Source organism: Anopheles gambiae, chromosome X, assembly GCF_943734735.2.
Source record: "Anopheles gambiae chromosome X, idAnoGambNW_F1_1, whole genome shotgun sequence".
Taxonomy (NCBI): domain Eukaryota; kingdom Metazoa; phylum Arthropoda; class Insecta; order Diptera; family Culicidae; genus Anopheles; species Anopheles gambiae.
Window position 1 is genome coordinate 748,890 of NC_064600.1, and position 26,799 is coordinate 775,688.

At 49.7% G+C, this 26,799-nt stretch overlaps 2 protein-coding genes across 9 annotated transcripts in view; one reads left to right on the top strand and one right to left on the bottom strand.

The window, feature by feature from the left end:
* Positions 1 to 14,780, top strand: part of LOC1272230 (octopamine receptor Oamb) — a 95,077-nt gene extending 80,297 nt beyond the window's left edge. For 6 of the 8 annotated variants that reach the window (XM_061652877.1, XM_061652883.1, XM_061652905.1 and 3 more), the window contains exon 6: positions 12,291 to 14,780. In XM_061652877.1, coding sequence (XP_061508861.1) covers positions 12,291 to 13,336 — 1,046 coding nt within the window. In that variant the 3' untranslated portion in view covers positions 13,337 to 14,780. Of the gene's footprint in view, positions 1 to 4,394; positions 12,029 to 12,290 lie in introns of those variants that run through there. The other 2 variants (XM_061652920.1, XM_061652916.1) reach the window with 1 other exon arrangement.
* A 2,825-nt stretch (positions 14,781 to 17,605) lies between these two features.
* Positions 17,606 to 23,341, bottom strand: LOC1272229 (galactose-proton symporter). The gene is made up of 3 exons (XM_311112.6): positions 22,041 to 23,341; positions 19,469 to 19,918; positions 17,606 to 19,389 (listed from the first exon to the last, which is right to left on the bottom strand). The coding sequence occupies exons 1-3, from the start codon at positions 22,204 to 22,206 to the stop codon at positions 18,338 to 18,340; spliced, it is 1,668 nt and encodes a 555-aa protein (XP_311112.6). The 5' UTR covers positions 22,207 to 23,341; the 3' UTR covers positions 17,606 to 18,337.
* Positions 23,342 to 26,799: the final 3,458 nt, after the last annotated feature.

Here is a 26,799-nt window from a genome sequence, read left to right on the forward strand (position 1 = left end):
AGGGGAACTAAATCGGGAAAACATTAGATCATCTCACACAATACATGCCCCCCTTTGCACTCATTCCCACCGTACGTGTGTGTGTGTGTCTGTCCATAGTTTAATTTTCTTATCAAAGTTTCTGTGTTGTTCCTTCCATAAGCCGTTCCTGTTTGCATCTTCCCCTGCCGTTCCCTTTTCATCGCCCACATGTCGTAGTACCGTTGTAGCACCCGGTCGTAACCTCATCGATCGGCCGAAACGTACCTCACCACCACCATTGAACCCGTTTCCCCGAATTCTTCAAACCCCTCTCAGTGTGCACCCACCACCACGATACTCTGACGCTGCGCTACCCGTTTTAGAACTTTCTACATATGTTTTTCTTTAGTTCTCATGCTCAGTACTTAACCCCGCCTCCCCCCCCCCCCCCCCTGAGTATCCCACCATTTGCCTGTTTGTCCCATCATTCAGTCCATTGTGCCAGTTTCTTCCTTTTGTTTTGTGCTCATGTTCGTACTGTAGCTGTGGTAAGGATTGCATTTCCACCTGGCCCTCCCATTGCCTTCCCTTACACTGCTCCAGACCAGCCTTCCATCCATCCCATTCCGGCCCGTCTTAGCTGCTCTTGCGTGTAATTGATGATACCATTTCTTGCTATTCGGCAGTAGTTTGTTTGTTTACTCTCTTTTTCTCTTTTTCTTCTGCAAAAAAGTAAAAAAAAAAAATGGAATGTTTGTTTTGGCGTTTGTTTCTACCCGGCCGTTTTACTAATTTGGCAAATGAATTCGTTTGATTTTTGTTTTTTTTTTTGTTTCATTTTTAAACACACCCAAAGGTTCAAGCAACAACAGAACCCGAAACCATCCCGCCTCCCAAACTGAACGCAACCCTGTCCCTATCTGTTGTTACCTTGATTGCTAGTAATAATGTATATTTCATTTTTTTCCATCTCCGTTTCTAGAAGTGTAGTTGGCTGTTTGCGGGTAACGGGGGGGAACGTGATGGGGGGGTTGTTTTTAGAGGGAATGGAACTGTTTGGTCAATTTAACATCCCTGGTTGGCCTGTTGGTTATTATGATAGAGTTGCTCCGTTTTTTGGTTTGTTGTACCCGTTTGGAACGTTTATTTTTGTTGCCCCTCTGCTCCTTACTTCCCCGTTCCTCATCCAGATCCTTCACGCTGTGCAGTAAATTCGAACCGAACCCGATACGGTTCGAAGCAACGGCTCAACGTCACTGAATGGCTCCTCCTAGCTCGCTAATGTCCCCTGTTCAAACCCAAGTGTTATTGTTTTATTTCAATGTGCTCTCCCCCGCTCTTGCTATCTCTCTCTCTCTCTCTCCATAACTTACCCTTTGCTCCCTGACTCCTTGACCCACCAAGGTAATGTTCCATCATGAGTAATGAGGAGCAATGTTACCAATTTATACATACATATAGAAACATCTTTACCGACCACCAAAGTTTTATGCGTGCCAAATCAAACCACAAAACCCCCAAATTCCCCATCCTTCCACAACAATTTGTTTGAAAAAAAACCAACCCTCTATTTTAACAAATAACGGAATGCTGTTTGCTGAGTTTGCGTTTGCATTTGGAATGAAGGAAAGTTGTGTTTCACATATTTATATATATATATATAATATTTATATCTATAATCGTATGTTTTACTACATGATTGCGATCAACCAGTTACATATCTGCAACCGTTTTCCATATGTCTGTGTTTGTGCAAGAACGTTTACATATATGCGATGATGCCGCGAGTATCGTCACCGTATCGAATGTTTGTTTTTTTTTTTTTTTACGTTCGTTCGTTCGTTCGGGTTGTTTTGTTTCGTTCTGTGTCCTTTACCACCTTTTTGTTTTCGGTTGTTTTGTTTTGTTTTAACGGGGCGCTACTACCTGTCGTGCATTGTTTTGCTCTCTGTTTTGTTTGCCCTCCCCTTTATTCGCCACCCGTTTATTTACACTTCACCTGTGAACCGGTGTTATGCTCGGGTTTTTAAACTGCCAGGCTGTGTGTTATGATTTTGTATGATTCCTGTCAATACCAAATGGCAAATTTATCTAGCAAAAAAACAAAAAAAAAGTAAACGGAACGTGCCAATGATGTGTGTAGCTGAGTTTACGTACCCGCCCATCCGAGGGAGCGGCCCTCGCTCGCGCGGTGTTTTGTGTGCATGTGTTTTCATCATGGGCCCCGTACACGGATGAGGAATGTATATAAACATCCAAAACCTTAATTATATTTATATATATATCTAGCGTACTGAGTTTTCGAATGTGTATGGCAAGTGTTTATGTTTCCCAGAATGAACCGAAACCAAATAACAAAAACAAAAAAAAAACAAAACTTCAATAACAACAACATCAAAATCAACAACAACTACTACAACAGAATGTATACTAAACAAACCATCAGAACAAAGAAAAAAAACAGAACAGAAAAACAGAATCCACCAAAAATGACAGCTCTCAACAACATGCTCAACTACAGATGTCAAATCCAAGTAGTAAATAGCTTCAGCTAATGTTACAATAAAACAAACAAACACCATTTCCAACACTTCTACAATTTTTGTTTACTACCACCACTACTGTTACTACTATCACTGCTTACACTATTGCTACTACTACTACTACTCACCTTAACCTCACAGACAGCAAGATCGTGATTAAACTATGGCAAGTGTTAGTGATCAAAGCATCTTCAAACATGTCAACACCACTGCACCATGTACAGCGATAATCATCAAACAGAACAGAATTACCACTCAATTCCACCACACCAAAACAAACACACACACGCGCGCGCGCGCGCCTCGGAAAACGCAGTAGCACGCCTGAAATTATGCATTCTGCGCTACACTTCACTTCCTTTTGTGAGTGTGACATGCGTGTACTATAGAACCGATACACAAACACACACACACACACTTCATCCCACGCGTACACAGTCAGAGGCGAAAAACACGACGCACGACACCAACACCAGCTAACAGCAAACAATAGAACGCTGACGCGCTGTAGAGTGTTGTCGCATGCGAGCAGCAGGATGCCCGGGCCTGTTCGCTTCTTTTATTGGAACGTCGCGTAGCGTTGCCTGGCTGCCTTTGCAAGGGACGGGACGGAAGCTGCGGGCAGCTTGCGTCGGCCAAACTTGTGCAAGTTGACAGGACCAAGTAGCGGCCGCACTGTAACGCTCCCGTTGTAGGATGTAGTTAGCTTGAGCTAGCGACACACGGACACGCCCACGCATACACGCGTCACTTACATATTGATCATAAATAGACACACACACACACACATACGCAGGCCACATCGGGGACACAAGCTCAAGAGATGGTAGCGTGTGTAGGGCACACTTCTTAGTAACTCAAGTGACACTTGACACATGTGCGGCACAATAACAATGGTGAACAGTGCCCGCTGCCAGCCCTCTGGAGTAAAATGCACACTCACACACATACACAGCCGACCCATCAAAACCATAATTGTACGAGGAAGCGGCCCCCGTAATGGCGACCAACCGGACAGAAAGCTCGAAAATCCACACAGTCTGCTAAAGATCCACTCCTTGCCGATCGCGCTCACAAACACCATTACATCCTATCTCATTTTATCTTTCTCTCTCGTTCTCTTCTCGCTTTCGTTCTAACACAACCAAGTACTACAGTGTGTCACAGTGTGCACTTTACACGTTGTTATCTTTACATCACTAACACCAACTACACCTGTTAGACGAAGTATTTAACAAGAGCAGCCAACACCGCTCACCACTACCACAAACACGCTCACACCGAAACGTGTCTAACAATACGATCCTCTACCACTACCGCAACCAACCAATCATTACCAACCAAACCAATACCACCAACCAGTACCACCATCGCCACCATATCTCACCACTACTACCATTGTAAAACAGTTTCCAAAAAAAAAAAACAATAATAATAATAATAATAATAATAATAATAAAACGTATAATTAGCTGCAGTTCTTTTTGTTTGAATCCCACCATGACCGATTTACAGCCAAATTGCGATACAATAAATTCTCTCTATCTCTCTCTGTTTCTCTCTCTTCTGCCCCACGCCAATGTGTGATTGACTTGATGCGCCCGCTAACGTACGTCAAATGAACGTGTGTGTGTGTGTGTGTGTGTGGGCGCGCGCTGTGTGTGCGTGTTTGTATGTGTGTGGGCGTTCATGTCAATGGGCGCGCGATGAATGATGGCCACTGGGGGTTCGCCGCTTGGCCCTGTCCACGATGGAACGGTCGGCATCCCTGCCCGCCCCGCGCATCCCTGCCAAATCATCGCACCTCCTTCCCCGCCGCTTCCCTACACTCCATGTCCATGTCCGCCGCCGAACCATACCCCCGCGCCTGTTCCCTGTTTGTTATTGTAGGTGGCAAGAACAATCTCGACGACAGTCTGACGCTGCGGATGCATCGCGGCAAAGGTGTCGCCTCGCTGATGGAGTCGACGATACGGGCCCAGAACGCGGTCCGGATGTCGCTGGAGGGGTCGGGCCGGGGAGCACCGCCGCCACCATCGTCTCACCCGACGCAGCAATCGTTGCCGCCGCCACCGGCAACGCCGACGCCGCCCGACGCACAGAACGGTGGCACCAGTACGGACGGTGGCAGCAGCGGCACCTCGCCGAATCCTCAAATCTCGATCTCACGTGCCTCGAGCGGCAGCGTGGTCGTGTTGCCCTGTCCCCGGCCGACCACGACCACGACCACGACCGCGACCGGCCTGCAGATATCGCTGCACAATCACCACCATCACCATCACCACCATCATCATCACCACAGCTACCATGGGGCGCCGGGCAGTGGCGCCCCCTCCCAGCAGCAGCAGCAGCAGCACCAGGCGTCCCAGCAGACATCGGGCGGCCGGCACCACCACCACCACCACCAGGGCAGCAGCCGGCGCAAGAGCGTGTTCAAGGAGGCACCGGTCGGCGTGTCCCGCGACCTGTCGCCCAACTCCTCCAAGAAGCTCGGCAAGAAGCACCTGAAGGTGCAGGTGAAGCGCTTCCGGATGGAGACGAAGGCGGCCAAAACGCTCGGCATCATCGTCGGCGGCTTCATCTTCTGCTGGCTGCCGTTCTTCACCATGTACCTGACGCGCGCGTTCTGCGCCGAGTGCATCAACAGCCTGCTGTTTTCGGTGCTGTTCTGGCTCGGCTACTGCAACTCCGCCGTCAACCCGTTCATCTACGCGCTGTTCTCGAAGGACTTCCGGCAGGCGTTCAAGCGCATCATCCTGCGGTGCCTCTGCTCGAAGCGGCTCAAGCTGAACCTGCTGCTGAAGAAGAACTCGGCGCACAACAACACGACGAACCACTCGTACAGCCCGTCGGCGTTCACGCCGATCGCTTCGACGCCCCGGACGGAGATTGCGGAGAGTGGCGTCGTCGGTGGTGTGTTCAGATGACGCGCAAGCCACCCGGTGGGAAGTGGGGTTGGTCCAGCTATCGGTACAGATGGTCAGCAGCAGCAGCAGCAGCAGCAATTGCTACAGGTCCAGACGTCGGCAGGAAACAGTGGAAGTGTTTCACCGACGCTGGCAGGATTAGCCGGTACCACGAGCATCGGTAGACTTTCCGGCAGTTCGGATGATATGCGGCTACGGCCCCCGATCCGGGGTGACCAGACAACCGAAAGCAGCATTGACGAGGACGACGATGACGATGGCACAGAGCGGAAGGATGATGAGAAGAGCAGGCCGAGTGCCATCTTCGAGCGCTGCCAGGTGACCGTACCGAGCCGCGGCGAAAGCTCCGAGCGAACCGTCATACTGCTGCATGACATCTCACCGACAGTCCCGATCGGTACCGCCGACGAACGCGCCCGTGACAATCAGCGTCAGAGCGACTCCTCCATTACGTTCCTGTGAAGCTCGAACGGTATCGAAACGGCCACTGGGCGACGAACCTTTCACCTTCCAACCTTTCATCATCACAGAGGAGCAGAGCCCACACAGAACAGAGTGTCTCCCGGCAGCAGTAGCAGTAGTAGTAGTAGTAGTAGTAACACGTTAGTGAGTGAAATGTCAATCAGCATATAGCAAAAGCCAACTACAGCAACACAGGGTATTAGCACGGTAAACAGCAACAATGGATCCCGTGCCCTCCATTGCCGACAGTCTGGCCGTGGATCGTGTTGGACAGTAGAAACAGTAACAGCCGCGTTTGTGAGTGCGAGTGTGTGTGTGTGTGTGCGTGTGTGAGTGCGTGTGTGTATGTGAGTGTGTTTATTTAGTAGCCGACTGGACGGTAAAACAGTATTTTCTTGCCGCGAGTGCGTGCAAGGGGTGTTGCTCGCCCCCGCGACGGTAGGTCCTGCACGGACGCCCAACAGCGCCCAGAAGACAACGCCGCACAGCACGGGCGTACACCAATTCCGGCCCCGGCAAAACGCCCGGTTGCGGAAGCATATTCTAGCAATCCTGACAAAGAAGTAATAATAATCGTAGCGCGCAAATGGCTAATGGATACTAGCAAATAACATTAGCAACTAATTTCAGCGTAAAATCCCCGTAGCAAGTAAGCAAAGTAATATTAATAATAAACAAAACCACCCGCCCTCCCCCAATCAACCCCGATTGCCATTTTACGCGATAAATAAATCAACGCACAGGATGCCGCACTGGCAAAGCGGCCAACTGCTTATCTATGCTGCTCTGTTTGGTTTGTTTTTGTTTTCTTTTTTTAAGTGTATGTTTTTTTGTTTCATTTGTTTGCAGTACAGTTTTGTTGGCGTTTTTTTTTTGTTCATTTTTTAGTCGCTAATACTAACTAATTTTTGCTGCAGAACTTTGCGGGACAGCTTTCCCCATTTTATGCGTAGTGAAGATATACATTTAAGCAAGAGAAGAACGTTCATGGGAAAGCGGGAGTAAATTGTTGAGCAAACACATGCTTCACAACTTCGTATGCCTTCGTATGCCTATGTGGTGAAGAAGTATGGCAACATTGAGGAAATTTTGGTGTAAAATGTTTATACAAAACAAACAATTTCGAGGTACTCGTTCCTCGTATTATTGCTCAAGTTGAAATGTAGTCGTGCATAAAAGCATATTGTTACGAATGTTGTTGAATTCCACGTTGAGGAACTAGCGTAATCTGTTTCAATAGACAAACTTGTATCTTAATCAGGGAAACCTCCGCCTGAATATCGAACCTCAGGGAAGAATCGCAAATTTCTAAAGAGAAACGCATCAACTATTATTTGATGTACTGAAGTTTAGATCTATTAGAAATGGGATACTTACGTTTGTAGCTTTTACTCTATTCTTCCTAGTGAAATTGAAACATAGGGAGAGTCATAATATAAAGCACGGGAACGAGGGAAATATTAAAGCACGAAATTAAATTTTGATTTAATACTTCGTCTGTCGAATGTACGTAGTGATTGCTCGGTTTATCTTCAATTTCGCAATAGGCTGTCCCGTTGCGTGTCGTTCATATTGTAAATCGGCTTACAGATCATGCTGGAGTTCTTCGAAAGCAATTAAGCGACTTCGAACCAACGATGATTGGTTTTTGGTGGAATTTCTGCAATATTCTTTGCAGGATGAATATCTTGATTTTTTTAAACACTCCAATCGAAATGTGATCTAAAAAAGGCTATCTAAAATGCTATAGAAACCCTTTCTCCAGTAATGCATGGTCGACATCTTGAATATCTAATATCATACAAATTCTTAAATTGTAGTATCTCCTACGCAAAATTCCTATCTCGGCTAAAAAACTTGTGCGGAAACGTGGAGAATTCTGCTACACAAGTATCTTTCTTGTTAATGAGACATCTTCGAACAATTAATTCTCACCCTATAGATATTATTCCCAAGCAGCTATGTTTATCCCGATGGCATTATCTTCACGGCCTGGATCTTCAAAGATCTCAAGCACATCACAAAATCTGAATGCCCTGTTCCTCGACTCGCTCTCGATTCAGAACTCAGAACTGGATCCATTATCGTCTGGACATAGTTTTCGACATATCTTAATGATCTAGTTTTCAAACAAACATGGTCGTCTCGTTGCATTTAACGACTGTCAAATTTGACAGCAAAAAGCAGTTCCATTTCGTAAGCCTGCATGAGCAAAACTGCGCATCGATTGTTCCAGCTGATGTGAGCGATTCCTCAAACGGCGTTTACTAATGATTGACACAAAATGGCATAACTTGTGTTGTAGCTGTTGTTGCTTTTGTTCTGACAAATTGGAAGAAACACGGTGCAGTGAACCTGCTGAACCGGTGCTGAGCCTCCTTTCTGCGTAGGCTAACGAGTCCACCGGGCACGTACAATCGCCGCTCGCATCAGCCGATGTGATAAGCGCTCCCATTGTGATGCCCCGCCATGCCCCCCTTCCCCCCCTTCCCATCGCTGCTCCGCAAAATGGCGCCGTACTGTTGCGCAAATCAAACAAATCAAAACCGCAAACTCTTCATTAGTGATGCCGTCGCGGCTAAGCAGAACAGGGGCCTTGCCCCATCCCTCCGTGCTGTCTGCAGTTACGTATGTTTGTGTGTGTTTTTCTTTTCGTTTCGTTATGGCTTCCGGCAGCCGATCGTGACGCCACCACACGTTACGACTGGCGGCCATTGCTGACAGACACGCCGTTACGCAAACACGTCGCCATTTCCATCGCAAAGCGACGCGCGCGTTTGTGCGGGCTGGAAGGAACGTACCAAGCTGTCCGTTACCCTCCTGCCCTGTCGTTCCTGTGTTGCCTTTAGCTTTTCTGCATTTTGGTTTCGGAGAAGCTTACGCTGGTCGTATATGCGTCTCTTCGCCATACCTCCGGCTTGGTGCGCTATTTAGTAAAAACAGATCGTTAGAACTGGTGGCAAAGGAAGAGGATACAAAACAAACTAACGAGAGAGAGAGAGAGAGCGTGTGTGGATGGGAAGGGTGAGGTGAAAATATAACAACAAGCGGCCAGGGAATGGGTAGAAGCGGACAAACAAACTAGCACAAAACAAATCACCCCGTTTGCCGCAGAAATAATCGTTTGCAACCGAAAGCAGCAGCACACGCGGCCAGCGCACATAATCCATGTCGGTCGTGAGGAGCAATGTTTCAGGGAAAGAGCGCGGGGTCGCAAAGCGGGAACACCACTATATTTGTAAACACTGGCGCCCTCTAGCACGAACCGAACGACCACGCGTGCAAGAGCGACGAACGCAGTCGGCGTTGGAAACAAAATGGTTGGCAGTTGTTTACATCAAGCGAAGCGACGCGGAACAGTGCGTTGGCAAACAGTGCGAGGCGAGTGACGGTTCGGTGAATAAAACGATAAAAAATGGCCACCACACCCCCCCCCCCCCCCCTTCCCACCCTTCCAGTACAGCCATAAGCGACCTAATCGTTCGCAGACAATCAGAAAGCGGGCTACCGACGGAACCGCACATCCACATCCTTGCCTCGCAACACTCTTCCCAAGCACAATCTCCCTTGCCAAGAAGATGGATGGAGTAGCGAGGTGTGGTGTGGGATCGGACCTGGAAAGGAACAAACACATTCTGCTGGACGTGATTGTTGCTTCAGTTTCGCCCTGCGTGCTCGCTCCCGGCGGCCTGCCAGGTTTGCCCACGTGCTAATTGACATTCCTGTCGTTCGGCTCGTTGTGCTTTGGTGTTTCGGCGGTGTGGACCGTAGGCAACCGTGCTGTCACCCTTTTGTCAATCACGGCAAGCATTTGCCGGCCCTCCCCGCATTCGCACAAATGCCGGGCACGTAACGAATTTGGAGCTGCATTTAAATGGATTTTTGGGTGGCGAAATTTGGGGAAATGGAAAATTAATGTCCCGGGGGAGGGGCCGCGGGAAGATGCTGAGCTGTCCCGAAACAAATCTCACCTGTCCGAGCCTGGTGGGTATATTGTTGGCTGACCCGAGCCTACACTCCAGCCCGCAACGGGATGAGTCAGCGGTTGATGAGTTTTGTTTTCCCGCTGGAGTGAGAAATTGGAAGTTCTCCGGAAACAGAACTTCCCCGGCGGTAAATAAGCCGCGTTATCCGAGAGCTTACGCTCTTTCCCCATTGCATTGCATTGTTGTAGTCATTCTCCACCCACCGCAAAACAGCCCACCGCCCGCAGTCGTTTCGATATTTTTACGGGCTCTCGGGGTTGTGGGATTATTGAATTTTACGAGTCTGACATGAGCCTGTGGTATCCGAAGCGAGCGTGCTTCCACTGTTTGGAGCTGGCACGAGGTCGGGGAAAGCATTTCCATAACAGCCCGACAGGCGTGGGGAGGGGAAGGGGAGGAGACAAAGGAGGAGGAACCAGTCGGTGGGTTTTCGGTGCAAGATTTAATGTACAAAAGTTGGGCCGTTTTGGGTTCTTACGGAGCAAACCGCGCGTCAATACTCGACCGGAGCAACTGTTCGGGTGTAAGTGCCCCAGTTTTTGTGCTCGTTCCACGCAGAACTCCAGCACGCGGAGTGGCCAGGTGGAAACGATTACGACCTGCACTAAGAACCTTCATAAGGTACGTTAAAGTCCCCTCCTATCTGGCCCACCAAATGCGCTTCCCGTGTGCAAATGGACGAGAAAATTTAGCGTTTCTTCAAGCCCAAAGAGACAAATGAAATCATAAAGATTGGACGGATGTGCACAGCCAACGTCGTCGAAACGGTCAAACGAGAGCACTTCCGCACCAGCTACGAGGTTAAGGCTCGCGGCCGCTTTCTACCTCACGTAAAACGGGAAGGTAGGGAAAGACGGACACTCTGGGAAAGATGGACACGTTTCATAATTGAAGGATAAAATAGTTGTTTCACATTTTAATAATACAGCTTCGAGTCTGAAGGAGAGCACGCCGGACAACCTTTTTTTTTGGAATCGGTCTACTAAGAGCAACTGATCCGACACCTTGCAGAAATATAGACAGGAGCTTCGGCGGGATTTCAAAGACTTGTTGGTCTGATTTGCTGGGGTCACCTACTTCAAGCATTCTCCCAAAGTGCCGCAACAACAGATACTTGCGCCCAGAGGTTTCAATAATGCCTCTGCTCAGCAATCTTGAGAGTTATTGAGCGTGGTGAATCACAATTCACCCACTAATTTCTTCAATATGTAACGATTTCTATCAGTGACCATCCTTCCCATGTCAGGTGCCTGTCTTTCCCGAACATCACACGGAACATTGTACGAAAAAAAAACTTTGCAAAATCATCAATACTTAATAATAAACTTCCATGATGCAACAGATTTCCGAATGCAAGGTGGCTGGGGAAAATGGCCTGCGCACATTGCACGAACGCCGTATTCATATTAATTTAGAACTATTTAAAATTATCTGTACGTGTCCGTTTGTCCTTACCGTCCCGTAAACGAAAGACAGCGTTCCATCGATTTCACGTTTTGTTTTTATCTCTTTATCCCGCATTTTCCCTCCTAGCTACAGCTACAGCGCGAGCTAGCATATATTGCTTAAAACCCGCAACAGCGCACGTGCTCCGCGGGCGTGCATACATTTCAGGCGCGTACAGCTGACAGACACTGCAGCGCACACTCGCGGCTAGCACGCGGCACCTGGTACTAGACCAAAGTATGCTCCCTGATCCTTTCTCCATTTTCCCTTTCTCCCTTTCACCTTCCAGTTTGTGTTGCACAAAAACTCTCCCTTATCCGGGCTTTGAAGCAACCGCCCGGCTTGCATAGGAACGAACACTTGCCGGGGGGTTTTTATTTTTTTTTTTTATTTTTATGTTTATGCTGCTGTGTAACGAACGGAGTGTCCACGCAACAGCTGCAAGAGAACATTATCATCATTTTGCCGTTCCCCCGGGTAATCTTCTGCTGAGCTGCGCGTAGTAGCTGGTGCAGCAGACGATGCGAAAGCTTCTTCCTTCTTTTGCGCCCACAGTGTAGGCAATCTTGTGTTCGGGGTCGGCAGGTGACGATTGCAAACTGTTGCAGCTGATTCCCAACCAACAAAACTAGCCAAAATAATAATAAAAAAAAGACAACAACAACAACAACAATAAACAAAACAGCTTCTCCATACATACTCATACTAAACTTTGTTCCGATTATTTCCTCCCCCCTCCCCCCTTTTATTCTCTCTGTCCGTCTCCTTCGCTCTCCCTCCCTCTCTCTCTCTTTCTTTCAATCGCATTATCCTTGCTCCCGGTCCGAACCTGTCATGATGCTGTCGCGCCTTCAAATCCCCTCCCTGTGCTGGCCCCTTTGCTGCGGCCCGTGCTGCTCGTGGGCCACCCCTTTCCTCTTGCTCCCCCTTCCCATTCCCTCAACCCCCCTCTTTACTTCCCACAGGCATGGGTAACCGGTTCGACGACAATCGGCTAACGCTGCGGATACACCGTGGGCGCGGGTCAACGAGCGCACCGCTGCACGAGTCGCCACACAGCAACGGCAGCACGCACAGCACCACCACCAGCATCGGCAGCGCGTCGCCCGAGCGGCTGTCCCGCTACTCGACCCGGGGCAAGCTGGTGGGGCACGGGGGCACGGTCCCGCATCCGACCGCACACCACGAAAAGATCAAAATCTCCGTCTCGTACCCGTCGACCGAGAACGTGGCTCAAAGCTGCCATGCCGAGGCGGGCGGTGGCCCATCCTCGCCGGCAGTGGCGGCGGCGGGTGCGATGGCGACCAGCTCCTCGTCGACCGGTGGCGGCGGCAGCGGCGGCACCAAGCTGCTGTACGCCGTGCACTACTCGTCGGCGAACGGGCGGGACAGCAACGCGTCCCAGATCTTCCGCCGCCCGTCGAAGGAGCAGCAGATGGGCAGCGTGCTGGGCGGCTCCACCCAGTACCTGACCGTGTCGGAGCAGCAGCAGCAGCAGCAGCAGCAGCAGCAGTCGCACCGGGAGCGGGGCAGCAGCTTCCTGTCACCGCGGGCGAGCAAGCGCATGGGCAAGCGGAACATCAAGGCGCAGGTGAAGCGCTTCCGGATGGAGACGAAGGCGGCCAAGACGCTCGCGATCATCGTCGGGCTGTTCGTGCTGTGCTGGTTGCCGTTCTTCACCATGTACCTGGTGCGCCCGTTCTGCGACGACTGCATCAACGAGCTGCTCTTCTCGATCGTCTTCTGGATCGGGTACTGCAACTCCGCGATCAACCCGATGATCTACGCCCTGTTCTCGAAGGACTTTCGGTTCGCGTTCAAGCGCATCATCTGCCGCTGCTTCTGCTCGGGCGGCCGGTTCGCCGGCGCGGTTGGCAGCAGGCGCGGCTCGGACATGTCGCAGATGCGGGCGCACGGGGGCCGCACGCCGAGCATTTCGCCGAGTGCGGCCGCCCAGTCGCTGTGCGACGATAGCGATCCAGTCGGCGGCGACCTGTCCGACTCGAGATGACGAACGTCGTACGCGCCGAGCATCAGTTCCACCTCGAGCCGGGGGGGCGGTGGCGGCGGCGGCATGATGCTGCTCGCGACCACTGCCGCCGGGGGCGGTGGGATTGGTGGTGCCGGCGGCTCCACCGGAGAGGTGGGGCATGGGGGCAGGAGCAGCATCAGTAGTGGGGGCACGACGGCCGGCACGAGCAGTGCGGTGGGCGGTACAGCCGCCAGCCATCCGCTGGGGGCGGCGGCCGGTTCGAGTGGAGCCAGTGGTGGCGGCTGTACAGGGACGCTGGTGCGGGCCCCGAACGTGTACGACATCTGCCACCCGCTCGTGATGGAAAGTCCCGCTTCGAGCGGGGGTGGTCTCGGGCCGCTGCAGGGCCACCCGTTGGCGCCGCTGCCGCCGCTGCGCAGCCGCCTCGAGCCGGACTCGTCCCGCAGCCTGCGGCGGCTAAACATTTGATCGTTTTGGGAGCGCTCCATCTGGCACTTTTGCGACCAGAGCTAGAGAGGACGCTACAAAACGCTACAGGGACGGTGTGTGTGTGTGTATGTGTGTATGTGTGAAAGTGCGTGTGTGTGTGTGTGTGTGTATGTAAGTGAATGATGGAAAGACGCAAACAGCCCCCATGTACATACGTCGTCAAGCCATACGTCATCAGCATATCACTGTTTGTGTTGCCTCTCTCCCTCACTCACATGCTCTTTGCCGCCCCCAAAAACTAAGCAAAAGAAAATAATAAGCAAGTGTATGTGTGTGTGTGTGTGTATGTGTGGATGAGTGCATGTGTGTGCGCATGTGTTTGGAAGTGTTTGTTACCTTAACTTGACGTCACGATAACTAGGGTAGAGCATTGTAAGTGTAAATGTGTATTGTATACGGGTAACCAGCAAGGTAGTGTGGTAGCAGCGCGAGATGGTGGAAGATGGGTAGCTTCTGCAAAAGCGGCTCCTTGACAGCAGCAACAACAGCAGCAGTAGCAGCAACAAAACAACAAGACCCAATTTACATACTTGTTAGCTTCCCATGTCCTGCTAATCCTAAGCAAGCAACTCCGAACGAGCAGGCCTTTGAAGTGGGTCGTGGAGGGTATTCTTACTCCAACACACTCCTCACACTTTGCACAGCCATCCCTCTCGCAACCCCGCATGGTCTCGCTCACTCGAGACAGAAATCACAACACCATTACAGCTAATTAGCAGGACAAACGCTTCACTGAAACAAGCTGTCTGGGTGGGGAAGGGCTGTTGTGGAACCGCGAGGGAAGGGTAAAATAAAGTAAAGCAGCACAATCGAACCACTGTATGGGCGTGTGTTCTGCTTTCGATTAAGGAAGCTTCTTCGGGGAAGAGCAGTGAAAATGGCTGGAAAGCAACGGGGAGCGAAAGGATAGAACAACACGCAAACAACGCCATCATTAGGTTGTTTCGAAGTCGACCGGGGGGGGGGGGGGGGAGTGTAACAACAAAACAATGAAAACAATAATTTTAAAACATCATCCTCTTCCTCCTCTCCAGCGCGCGGGGACGATAGAAGGGAACATGAAGGGGTTGAGTTTGATAAGCCAAGCTCGCTCCACGACCCCGTTGCATTTCTCTCAGTCACCGCGTTAAGGCACACCACAGCCTACAGCCTACGACGCCACGTGCACGCCAAGTGTGTAAGCGAGTGGAGCCGTTCGAGCACAACGTTCTCGCAGCTGTACTATTATGCTGCTAGAAGTTTGCTGTTTTGTCAGTGTAAACACGTGAACCAGCTAATAGAAGGCGGCTACGCTCACGAGTTGCCGCTGTTTTTTGTAAATTAAAATCGTTCCACTTTCGTGTGTCATACCATTATATTAAACTGGAAAAAAATGGAGAAAATGTGTAAAAAAAAAAAAGAACTGGAGCAGGCTGAAGTGAAGCAAGAAAAAAACATTGTAACACATATTACACTACGATTATAGAATACTAGAGAAAAAGAAACCCTTATTATCCCATCACACACAAGCAGCAGAACAGAAGCAAATGTACACGGTGCGTGCGAGAGTGTTTTGCTTTGCTTCTGGTATCTACGAGAAGCTGCAACAACAAACAAAACAAAACAAAACAAAACAAGCAACAAGCTCGATCAAAGCTGTCGCTTGGGGCAGCGCCGGCTGGGTGGCGTAGCGTTTTGCTGCAGCCGTGCTGTAAGCGCCTGCAAGGTAGTCTATCCGCCCGGCACGGTAAAGAGCGCGGTCGCCCCTGAAACGCTTAACGCGACCACGAAGTAACGGGAGGCATATACACACACACAGAGCCCCACCACACAAAAACAAGCGATAGTGAGAAATGGTAAATTAAATTTTGCGACATGGCAAACTAACACTCCCTGTCACCTCTTCTAAGCACAAACTTTTATACATATACATACATATACACACATATATATATATATATATATATATATATATATATATATATATATATATATATATATATATATATATATATATATATATATATATATATATACACCGATACACACCGAGTTTACACTCATTCACCGGTACCCAGCTAAAGCAGAAGAAGAGGAATGAAAAACGAGTACAATATGCGCCTACTAATTGTTGTTTCTTGTTGTCTAGTTGATCTTCTTGTCGTGTCGTACATGCATAAAATGCAACTTCCCAAACAGAGCTGGCCCAAATCTCCCGTTTCGTGCTGGCCTTTAAACGATGAAGCATGAATCGGCGAGAGCGCTGTGTAACGCACCGAGGCACCGCAGCGGCAGCTGGACTTCCCCTTTTGCTGTCTAGTTGCGAATCGATGGAGAGATGAAGAGAGGATGGATGCTGAAAGCGGGCAATAGCGAGAGATGGGGTCAAAATTTAAAAGAAAACACACATTTATTTATGGCAACATTTATTATCGTTACATGCTCCGTTAGCTCCGGTGAGCCAATGCTAGGGTACAGACATGCTTCCAGGTATGGAGCGAAACAGAGCCGGGCTGATGTGCGATTGTGCCTCTCCCGGGCTCAGCGCACGTGCGCGCAGGATGCAAAACGCTTCGCTCCAGACTGTTACGTCTTGTTACGTTACGTTACGTTACGTGCGGTTAGGGTGTAAGGCTGGTACGGGCTAAGGTTCCCGTCCGCGCACACCGCTTTGGTGGAGGGAAGATTCCGTGCAGCTGCAACAGGCAGCTCAGCGGAACCGAGTGTCAGTGAAACACCTGTTAAACAAATGTAAATGTAGCACAATTCAAAGAAGAAGAAAAAAATAAAAAAAAATAAAACCAAACAAATGTAACAGGGAAAAACAACCCCAAAACAACAAAGCAGCCAACAGACAACATTTATCAAAAACAATTAAAGTGTGTGAAGGAAACCCCACAACGTACGAAAATGCATGGGAAAAGAAAATAAGGCAAATGAATTGCTAGCAACAGTAGACGGTAAGAGTTTGAAGACAGGTGGGTGATGGAGAAATGGTAACAAAACAAAACAAAAAAAAACAATATAGTAAGAGAGACGGTGAGCAAACAGAAAATGCAGAAAACCAAAAAAAAAACACGAACATAGCAAGGTATGTTTTATGTTTTAAATGATGCAAACTAAATGAAAAAGGGAGAAACATATAGATAATAGAAAAAAGAGATTCGTAATAAACCACCATAAGAAAAAAAAAGAGCAACATAAGTGAAATCATTCATAGTTGAAATATAATCATAGCAATGTTATGTTTTTCTTTCATAGTCAAACATCATGCGATTCTTGCAATGTCATGGGGAGCTAGGCTAGCGGCAGTAGGGGAGACTTACTGTCCAATTCTTCGTCTTCAGATACTGAACAGGGGAAAGGTTTCCACATACCACACACTCCTCATCATTTTCAAACTAAAAGATAAATAAAACAAGAAAACTGCACACATTTCCGTCACTAAGGTTTCCTCCTCTTCCCATTGCATTGGATGGGAAGCTATAAAGGCCACAAATAGACTCACGCAGAGAAACATACACGCGAAACAAAACAGAAACAAACATAAAACAAACTAAACACATCAAAGCAAAGCATCACAATCATGGGGTAAAGGGGGAAGAAAGGAAAACAGAAAAGCATAAACACAATGCAACAGAATGCAGTGACAGAGGAAAAGAAGAGAAGATAGGAGCAAACAAAACAGACTCATACTCATGTGCAAACAAACGAATACAACAAGAAAAAACAAAGCAAAACAGCAGTGTAATGGGGAAGGAAGAAACGAAAACAAATGTGCAACAAGAAAAACATTCCAATAAACCACAGATAAATAGATTCAATTTGTTCAAACATATGTATATGAAACCTCCTGGGTGTGTGCGTTATTATTATTTTGTTGTTTTTTCTTCGTTCTATCCCCTGCCCTTGCCTTCTGCTATAAATATAAGAACCCCTCCAGCCTCACTGGTATACGTTCTAGCACATTACACACTACTTATCAACCGATTACAATATCAAAGCCTACTCGTCGTACTCTACTGCAAGCGTCAAACTAATTCCTCTTCCCCTCTTCCGCCGTCCCTCTTTTCGCTCTCCGCTTTCGCTCGAACGTCTTATCTGCTACTGCGCCATGTTCGATTGGTCGTAATCGTGCCTCCAACGTTCTTTAATTAGAAAGAAAGTCGCTCCCCTCGCGCTTATCGTTCGCGTCCACGCCAACCACGGCCGCTAATGAAGCGACGGCGCCGAATGGTGGCCAATGTGTGTGTGTGTGTGTGTGTGTGTGTGTAAGTAAAGAGTAATTTTGTCATGGTCACAAAAACAGAGCACACACACACACACACACGCCAACCAACAACAAAAAAAGGCCTGCCCAGCAAGAGTAAGAGTAGAAGCCGCTTTTTCGGCCCTCCTTCTAGAGTTTGCTGGCAGGCCGGCCTCGTGACACCGTTATCAGCAGAGCGCTGCTAAGGTTTGATCAGTCTTTTTCTTCCCGATTTCCCCCTCCCACTCCCCCCCCCCCCCCGCTCATTTCCCTTTCCCCTCTAGGGGACATTCCAGTCGCTCTCACACCAGTTCCGGTCCTCGGAGGACCTCGCCGGGCGTCCGTTGTTCCGCGTAGCTGTAGTGCTGCGGTGCGTCCGAGCTCTGGTCGGTGGTGGAGCAGGGCCAGCAGGCCGAGGCCACCGGCGACGCGCTGGACCCGGTCGAGCAGACGGAGGAAGTCATCGAGCTGGGGCAGGCCCCGCCGGCCAGCGCTTTGTGGGCGTACTCGTACTGGGCGGGCAGGCAAAGCAGCACCAGCCCGGCGGCTGACAGGGCGACCAGCGCCACGTTCCACAGCACCCAGCCGAGCCCGATGGTGCGCAGCAGCACGGGCAGCAGCCGCACGCCGAGATAGACCGAGCCCCAGCCAACTGCCGTGGCGACCGTGCGCAGGGCCAGCAGGTTCTCGTCCGCCACCTCGGCGGCTAGCAGCGTCCCGGGCAGCCGGTAGAACCCGACCGCGTACGCGACGAACATCAGCGCGAAGCAGTAGAGGGGCCACTCGCTCGGGAGCTCCGCTAGGTCCAGGCTGCGGGTTCGTCGCTCGTGACAGTGCCAGCCGAGCGCAAGCGTGGCCAGCGCGATGAGCATCGCGCTGAGCACCAGGACGGGCCGCTGCTGGAGCCGACTCGCGTGCAGATAGCGGCTGACCGGTACGGCAAGGGTAAACAGTGCCACCAGCAGTGTGGCGACCCGTTCGGGTGACTGCGCCTGCTCACCCGCCAGCTCGACCAGCCCGGCCAGATAGAACAGCATGGGCAGCACGCCCAGGAACGCTTGCAGCGCAAACAGAGCGAGCAGGGGCACGGTCAGCGTAAAGTTCGCCTGGCGCCGCAGCGCTTCCACCAGGCCCGGGCCGGGCTGCTGCCAGCGGGCGAGACACTCTTGCAGCGCGGGCTGGGCGGCCGGTTCGTGCGTGCGCTGCAGGATGGCGGCCGCTTGCGCTACACGCCCGTTGGCGCACAGAAAGCGGGCCGAATCGGGCAGAAACAGCAACCCGACGAAGGCGAACGTTGGCAGAGCGCCCCAAACTAAAGCGCTTACCGTTGGGTCAGCCGGAAGCGGGAGCAAGTCTGAAAAAAGAAAACGAAAAGAGTCAGTGGTCAAAGCAACATCTCTACCGCCGAAGGGAAAGGTCCGCGAGACACCTACCGGCGGCGAAGCGGAGTAGCACACCGAGCGGAAAGGCGGTGGCAAGGATTTCATTGAGCGGTGGACGATGCGGACCGTTGCTGCCCGTTGCCGACCCGAACTCGTCCACGTACGACGGCACGAGCGTGAAGGCGATGCCGGCCGCTATTCCGGCCAGGATGCGGGCGGCGCTGGCACTCCAAAAGGTGAGACCGTACGCTTCCAGCGTGCTGGAACCGATCGCGAGCAGGGACGCGGTCAGCAGGAAGGCTTTGGTGCCGATCCAGTGGTAGCAGCGGTGGACGACGCAAGCCGTCACGGTAATGATGATGGCCGGTGTGGCCGCCAGCGAGATGCTCCAGTTGTCTAGCAGCGGTAGGGCGAGCGGTTCGGCCCCAGGGCCGTGCGAGCGGCGGAAGGTGCCACTGCTCCAACCCACCATCGTGCCGGCGGTGACGTACAGCAGGGAAACTGGAATTAAAGGTAAGCTGTACATTATTATCGGTTTAACATTCATTGTAAAATTTCCCAAGCAAGAAATTTTACGCGAAAATATTGAGAAAAAGCATGGAACAGGGCGTAGGCAGGACCTGATACGGGTATCACCAATCAGGCCCAGATAGTAAAGTCTACAAGTGGATTGGGCAGCGCTTCTTGCTTCCAATTATACAAAAAGAAGATTAACACCGTTCAGTTGATTCTAACGAGCGAACAAACAATCTTGGAAGACCTTTTGATTTGTTTATTAATTAACAACAATGATAAAGTTAAAAATATACATTTCTATCCCCTAGTCAACAAATCTAGTTGAAATTATTGCAGGAATAAGCGTTCCCGACTAACCTACTTCACGTGTCGTAAGTCGCGAGATAGCAAGGCATACATTCACACTGCTATTGATACAAACATAACCTCCTTGCGCAAAGGTTCACTGCAGAGGCCCCGTGTCGGCCACATGTAACCACCTAGCACTATCTAGAATCTCTCAGATTCCATCGACCATGCGCCCATTAGCGGCACAATTTCAACATCGCACGGCAAACGAGGTCACGCACCATTTCGGGGTAATCCCTCGGACCCGGGTGTGTGCATCGATGAAGGCATCGACGGATCGACGGGGAGAGTTTATCAGCCAGGGGGCACAGTAACAGGTATGTGTACATTGACCAGGAACTTCTTGCGCCAGAGCTCGGTGGTGGAGTCATATTTCGTGCTAAAGCCTTCATTGACTACTTCCTTATGGTTCAGTGCAGATCTACACAAGAGAGTACAGGCTCTCTTCTTTATCGGAGATTTACAGATATTTATTTATTGAAGATGATTGCGTGGCGTGCGCAGGGGCCTTTGCAATATTAAAAATAAAATCAAACTTAAGATAACCTTACTTGCTATATCTTTGAATTCAGAAATGAATAATGAATGAATGAATTTTAACGTGGCAACGGTTATATTGAAGACAAAAAAGCATTAGAACTTATTGAAAGCTTTACACATTGAGGTAAATTGATCATGAGCTCCTTTGTAAGTACGGGCCCGGTCTATTTTGATCAGGAAATTCTGAAGACGTAGTGCGTGATCAGGAGTGTACAAATTGATCTTAAGAAGAAGCTCGGGAGTATCAATTTTGCCTTTTATTAAAATTGCTACAAACACTGCTTGTGCTACCTCCGTTCGTCTCTCTAAGGACTGCAAACCCAGAAGAAGCCGTCTAGTTTTATATGTTATAGGCTGGCAAGATATGAGCGGCACACAGACAATAGATAGAATCATGGAAAAGGCGTAAAGTGTACTCGTATTTCCCCCTTTCCGGCCATTTGTTGTCAAACGTAAACTCTATCAACGTGTGTGAAAGTCCTTTACAGAAAATTTTAAAATAAGGATAACTATTGGAATGCTTGTAGGAAAAGTAGTCGAGTGAATCATTTCCCTCTTCTTTATCCTAAAGACCTGTTTATAGGTATAAGATGGATAAGCTGGTAGATAGAATCTTGAAGATTCCTATTACTATTTGTACAAACTTACAGCTTACAATGTACATAGTGTACGTAAAGCGATGCTGAAGAGCAACCCAGATGACCAGGAACTTTATGACTTCGGAAGTGGAGCAATATTTTCATTCTATTTCTACACAGCCTTCCAAACTTTTGACTCTCTTCTATATCCGAACGATCTGTTTACAAATTCCAGAGATACTCTGTCAATATGGTCTTTAGAACAGAATCTTTTGGAAACTAGTACACAAAACTAGTACACAAAAAGTGAATACAGAAACTAATATACAAAAAGTGACTGCCAAGACCACTAGCTCTTGAAGTTTGAGCTAGAATTAAAGTTTGACCAACTAGTAGAAAGTAGCCTTAGATTATATCACAGAATCCCACCATTCATAGTAACGGATTGCAGCAGATCTCAAGAATACTCAAAAGTAGAGCTATTGTAGTGTGAGGATCTTATCACTATAGTACCAGAATATAATTTGAGTTGAACATGATTGCATTGATTTTGTTTTTGAGCTCCCTGACGTTTTGAGTTGCAGTAGCAGTGCAACAATCTTTTCTGTTCCACCTCACATAAGCCTAACCGACACACTTACCGATCAAGGTGTACAGAATGGACGTCCATCGTTCGTCGAGCAGTGGTTTGCGCATTTTGTCCGAATTTGCGCTGTCGACGCTGCTGTTGCTGGCACTGCTGCTTTGATTGCTGATGATGCGGCGGGACGAGTTCTGGGGCTGTATCTTACCCACCTCCCGGGCCATAACTTAAGCACTTGCTCACACACACACACTCACACAGCTACACACTGAAAAATGCACTCCAAAAGTTCGATATTTCTGAGCCGCCTTCCTTCTTGCACTCCCGGGTTGTAATGAATTCCGGTTACACTTGGAGGCTGATCGGTGGCAATGCTGCAAACTTCACGCAGGTTGAATCCCCTTGGCGCGATTCCCTTCCCGTAAGGAGGCAGGCACGTCTGCAACGCTGAACTGAACCAGCGGCACGCTGCAGCAAGAATGCCGGTCCCGAATCGTTCGTACGTACAGGGAAGGTTATCGCGGGCCCCGAGTTCCTGGTCCCGCCGCTCGCACACCCTTCTGCGCCGCAAGGAGATGGTTAGGAAAGTCCTGCCCACCCGCCAGATAACCAGATCGTTTGAAACGGTGCCGTGGTTCTGAGGGCAGTGGTTCGTGTTCTTTTTCGGCCGCTGCTCGCTGGTGATAAGACCCGGGCAGGCCCAATATATTGCCCGTAGACGCCACCGGCGCTGACCCAGCGCACAGTACAGTTCTCGCATCTTCGGATCACGCGTTCTGCTGCTGGAGTGGGGGCGGGCGGGATGGCTGACAGCTGTCAATAATAAATTATTTAGTTGAGTTATGCAGTTCGAGGCGCGCGCGCTGCGATAACACGAAAAAATCCGTCCATCGCCATTCGGGTGGGCTTTTTCGGGAGGGGGTAAGCGGGAAGATGGGTGAAGGAGCACATGATGCAACCCCCTCCCCACGCGCTCCGATCAGCGTTCTACGGCGGGGAACAGCTCCAGAACAAACTGACAGCGGAGCCGAGAGCGTTCCGATTTCTTATCGCGCCGGACGGAGAAGATCTTACGCTCGGGTGACGGTGTTTTTGGTGTGTACCCGCTCCTCCGCACGGTGACGTAGAAGCATGTGGGAGTGCGTGCGGCGGGGGTGATCTGGCGGGGCACACTAGCATCGTACGATGTTCTGACCAATCCGTGACTGCCTACTGATCGGCGACCTTCGGGCAGTGCCAGCCCGCACTAGGCTGGGCTAGTCATCCGAAACCGCGATTTCCGTCGTTTGCTATACACAACAACAACAAAACAACGCAAACAAAACGGTTTGCAAACCGCGGCGTTTAGCACTGGCACTGGCACTGGCTCTGCTTGCCGTTTCTTGTTTTAGAACGGAAAGGTTAGCCCGACGGGTCAGCAAACAACGCTCGAACCTGGTCGCAACATGTGATCCGAATGCGGACAGCATGCAGGACGCGAGCGTGATTAGGCACACGGTCGGTTGGTTGGTCAATGTTTTTGTTTGCTTCTGTGCGTCGGGAGGGGCGAAACTTCTAACGGCCGCCGACATGTTTATCCGCCCGCGTACCGGTCCGCTGCCGCGCTTGCCGAGCCTGCCCGTGCCGCCTACCGATAAGGGTTCGTGCGAGGGGCGATAAAAATGGGCTGTTTGACAACTCACGGACATGGTTTACACAGTGGTGGTGCCTTGGCGGCGAACCTGCGCGTAACAGAGGATGCATTAAACAAACATTAATTAGGTGTCGGAAATGGGAGGGAAAGATTAACGGGCTTTGGCGTGATGGTCGGATGTCCCGCACAGTGCGGAGCGTTACATATGCGTTCCCGATGCACTTTGCGTTCCCCATTTTGAGTGACCTGGAATTCGGAAAAATTGATTCCCAAATCGTTCGAGAGCTCTGTGACGACACCCGCTGAGTCGTATGATCTTGCTTGTGAGTTTGATGATTGCGAAGCTAAACAAGCATGCTCATATTACAACATTGCCATTCGCTGTACGCAAATGACGCATCCCGCTTGGCGCATATGAATGGACGCTGACGACTTTATTTGTTTGTTGCAGCTGCGAGTTCTAATGCGCACTAGCCATCCTTGCCGACGTGCTGTATTCATGACTGTTCATTTCATTGTAACAAAAACAGTAGGCAACTCACTCTTACTCACTCTTACTCACTAGAGTGGGATTTGGAATGGAATTATTTTATTCAAATTATGCAATATGTAAATAAATTAGAAGGAAGTAAGCTATAGTGCAAAGGTTAACCTACTTGACAAATATTGGACTGCATATATGATATACTCGAACGAGCTTTGTATTGAATCGTGCAAAGAGTTACGAAAATTCCCTCCAGTAGCTCTCACTTGATTAAAATCCTTTGACATATGTTCCTATCTCTGGTGGTACGCAGTTTCGCCTCTAACCAACTAGTGCCTCTAAGCCAACTAGTGTCAAGGCTGTTTACTGAAGTTTTGTGCGGTCACTGGTGGAATATGTTAGTGTGGTATAGAAGCCGGCATCTCTAGCACCTTTCAGACCGCCTACACGACAGTGAGGTCGCCGTACATCTCATCACTATAGCGGCTCCTCCATTGTCCATCCACACATACGGAGCCAAGTATCCTTGAGAGCATCTTTCCCTCGAACGCTTCTAAGAGGGTTTCGTCAGATTTGGACAGTGTCCATGTCTCAGAGGCGTATGTGAGTACCGGTACTATATAGGTGCTATATAGTCCCACCTTCGTCCGTCGCGACAGGTTATTTGAGATGAACTGATTAGTCAATACTCCAGTGACTTGAATCATATGCTCCAACGGCTATGGCTCATCCGACCCCATTACTTCTACTGTTTAAAGAAGAAGAGGAAGAAGAAGAATAAGAAGAAGAAGAAGAAGAAGAAGAAGAAGAAGAAGAAGAAAAAGAAGAAGAAGAAGAAGAAGAAGAAGAAGAAGAAGAAGAAGAAGAAGAAGAAGAAGAAGAAGAAGAAGAAGAAGAAGAAAAAGAAGAAAAAGAATGTCTCCAGTTAAGAGAAACTTTAAACTCTTTCAAATCATACTAGTAAACGGGTTTAGTTTGATTAGGCAAGAGAACACTCTTTAACACTCTTGAACGCACAGTGCCATAGCTATGGCATGTAAATACGAGGCAAGTAAATCAGGCCACAAGCCCATGTTCTAGAAACCAGAATGCAGAATTGCGTCTTGTCTCAACGGAACGCGAAATTGCGAAATTGCGACTGTTCTCGCGACATAAACCCCCCAAACTCCCCCCTCTCGCCAACATGTACCCGACAAACTTTATTGTGTCACAGCATCGTACTACACTTCATGATTACAGTATCAATCTATCAATGCAAAACAGCTTAATGCGCCTATAATGACACAAACGCACACGCACAGAGCTGCCCGTCGAAGCATTGTACCCTCCGTCAGGGTTTGATGAATCATGCCAGCATCTAATGGACCTGTCACGGTTAATCTGTGCCGTGTTATCGGACACACATTCGCATCGGCGGCTGCGAGGTTTCGTGCGTTGCCCGGGGGAACATCTCGCGAGCTCCAAAATTATGTAAAATAGGTGTATTGACAGCAATCCCCATTGTCCCATGGGACAATTCCTCCGCCGGGAGCTCATATATCCTTTTCGGTGCAGCAACAGCAGCGACAAACAAGCAAAAAAATCACACGAAAACAATATTGAGTGGTTGGAGGAAACGAACCCTTTCCCCCCGAATGGTGTACAGTTTTCCAGCTCATTTCCTTCCGTGTTTCCCTTCCCAAGCTCGCTTAGACGTCCCAACGGTTGGGAACAATTTGCATTCATGCCAATCTCCAAGTTTGGACGGCCTGTTCTACACGCTAGCGCTCGCTCCCACTCCCGCGATGACAGTGATTATGGCGATCAATCCATCCAGCTGTCAGTTCGCCACTCCGGAAGCGCAACACCTGGTTCGGTGTGTGTGTGTGTGTGTGGCGCAAACGGGAGGACCATAAACCTTCATGTCGACGCTTAATAGCGTCGAAACAATGGTACGCTGGGATGGGATGAGCGATTAGAGCGTTGCCTTGGCGGCTAGCTGTTGCTCTAGCACTCGCCCCTGGAACCGGAAGCGAAAGCTCAGTGGCTCAGAGGCTCACACCAAGTGTGTGTGTATGTGTGTGTGTGTGTGTGTGTGTGTGTGTGTGTATGTGTGCTAGTAATTTGTCCTGCACAGCACTGACAGCAAGCTACTGCTGCGTGTGCGGCACGGTCAATGGGCAGCGGGCACGAGGAACGGCCGGCACTATTCAATTGCATTTAAGCTGCAAGCGAGCAGAAATCTATTTTTAACCACCAAACCACCCCTGTCGGTCCTGGCGGTCTGGTGCGTGTTCCTGTGACTGTGTACATGTGTGGTTTGATTAGATTGCGAAGCACTATCTGTGCGGCTGGGTTGCAAAGGGAAACGGATGCAACGATGAAGCGCACGATGAATTCGCAGCATCCCAAACAGCCGGCTTTGTAGCTGGTGTGTGGAAGCCCGTCAGAAACGCTTCGAGGCGAGCAAGCGCCCGGCACGGTATGCAACACGCATTGCACTTCTTAACTGGACCCAGCATTACCGGCCCGCGTGCGCTCGCGCTCACCAACGCGTGTACGAACGATTGGCAAAATTGAGTTTGCCGCTCCAAAACACCACCCGGGAACCACCCCCAATCCACGTGTGTGTGTGTGTCGCCAACGAAACGGCACTCACCTCTCGACTGGTCGAGCAAACACGCAACGCGATTGGAAGGCGCCCGGTACGCGGCTGACGGT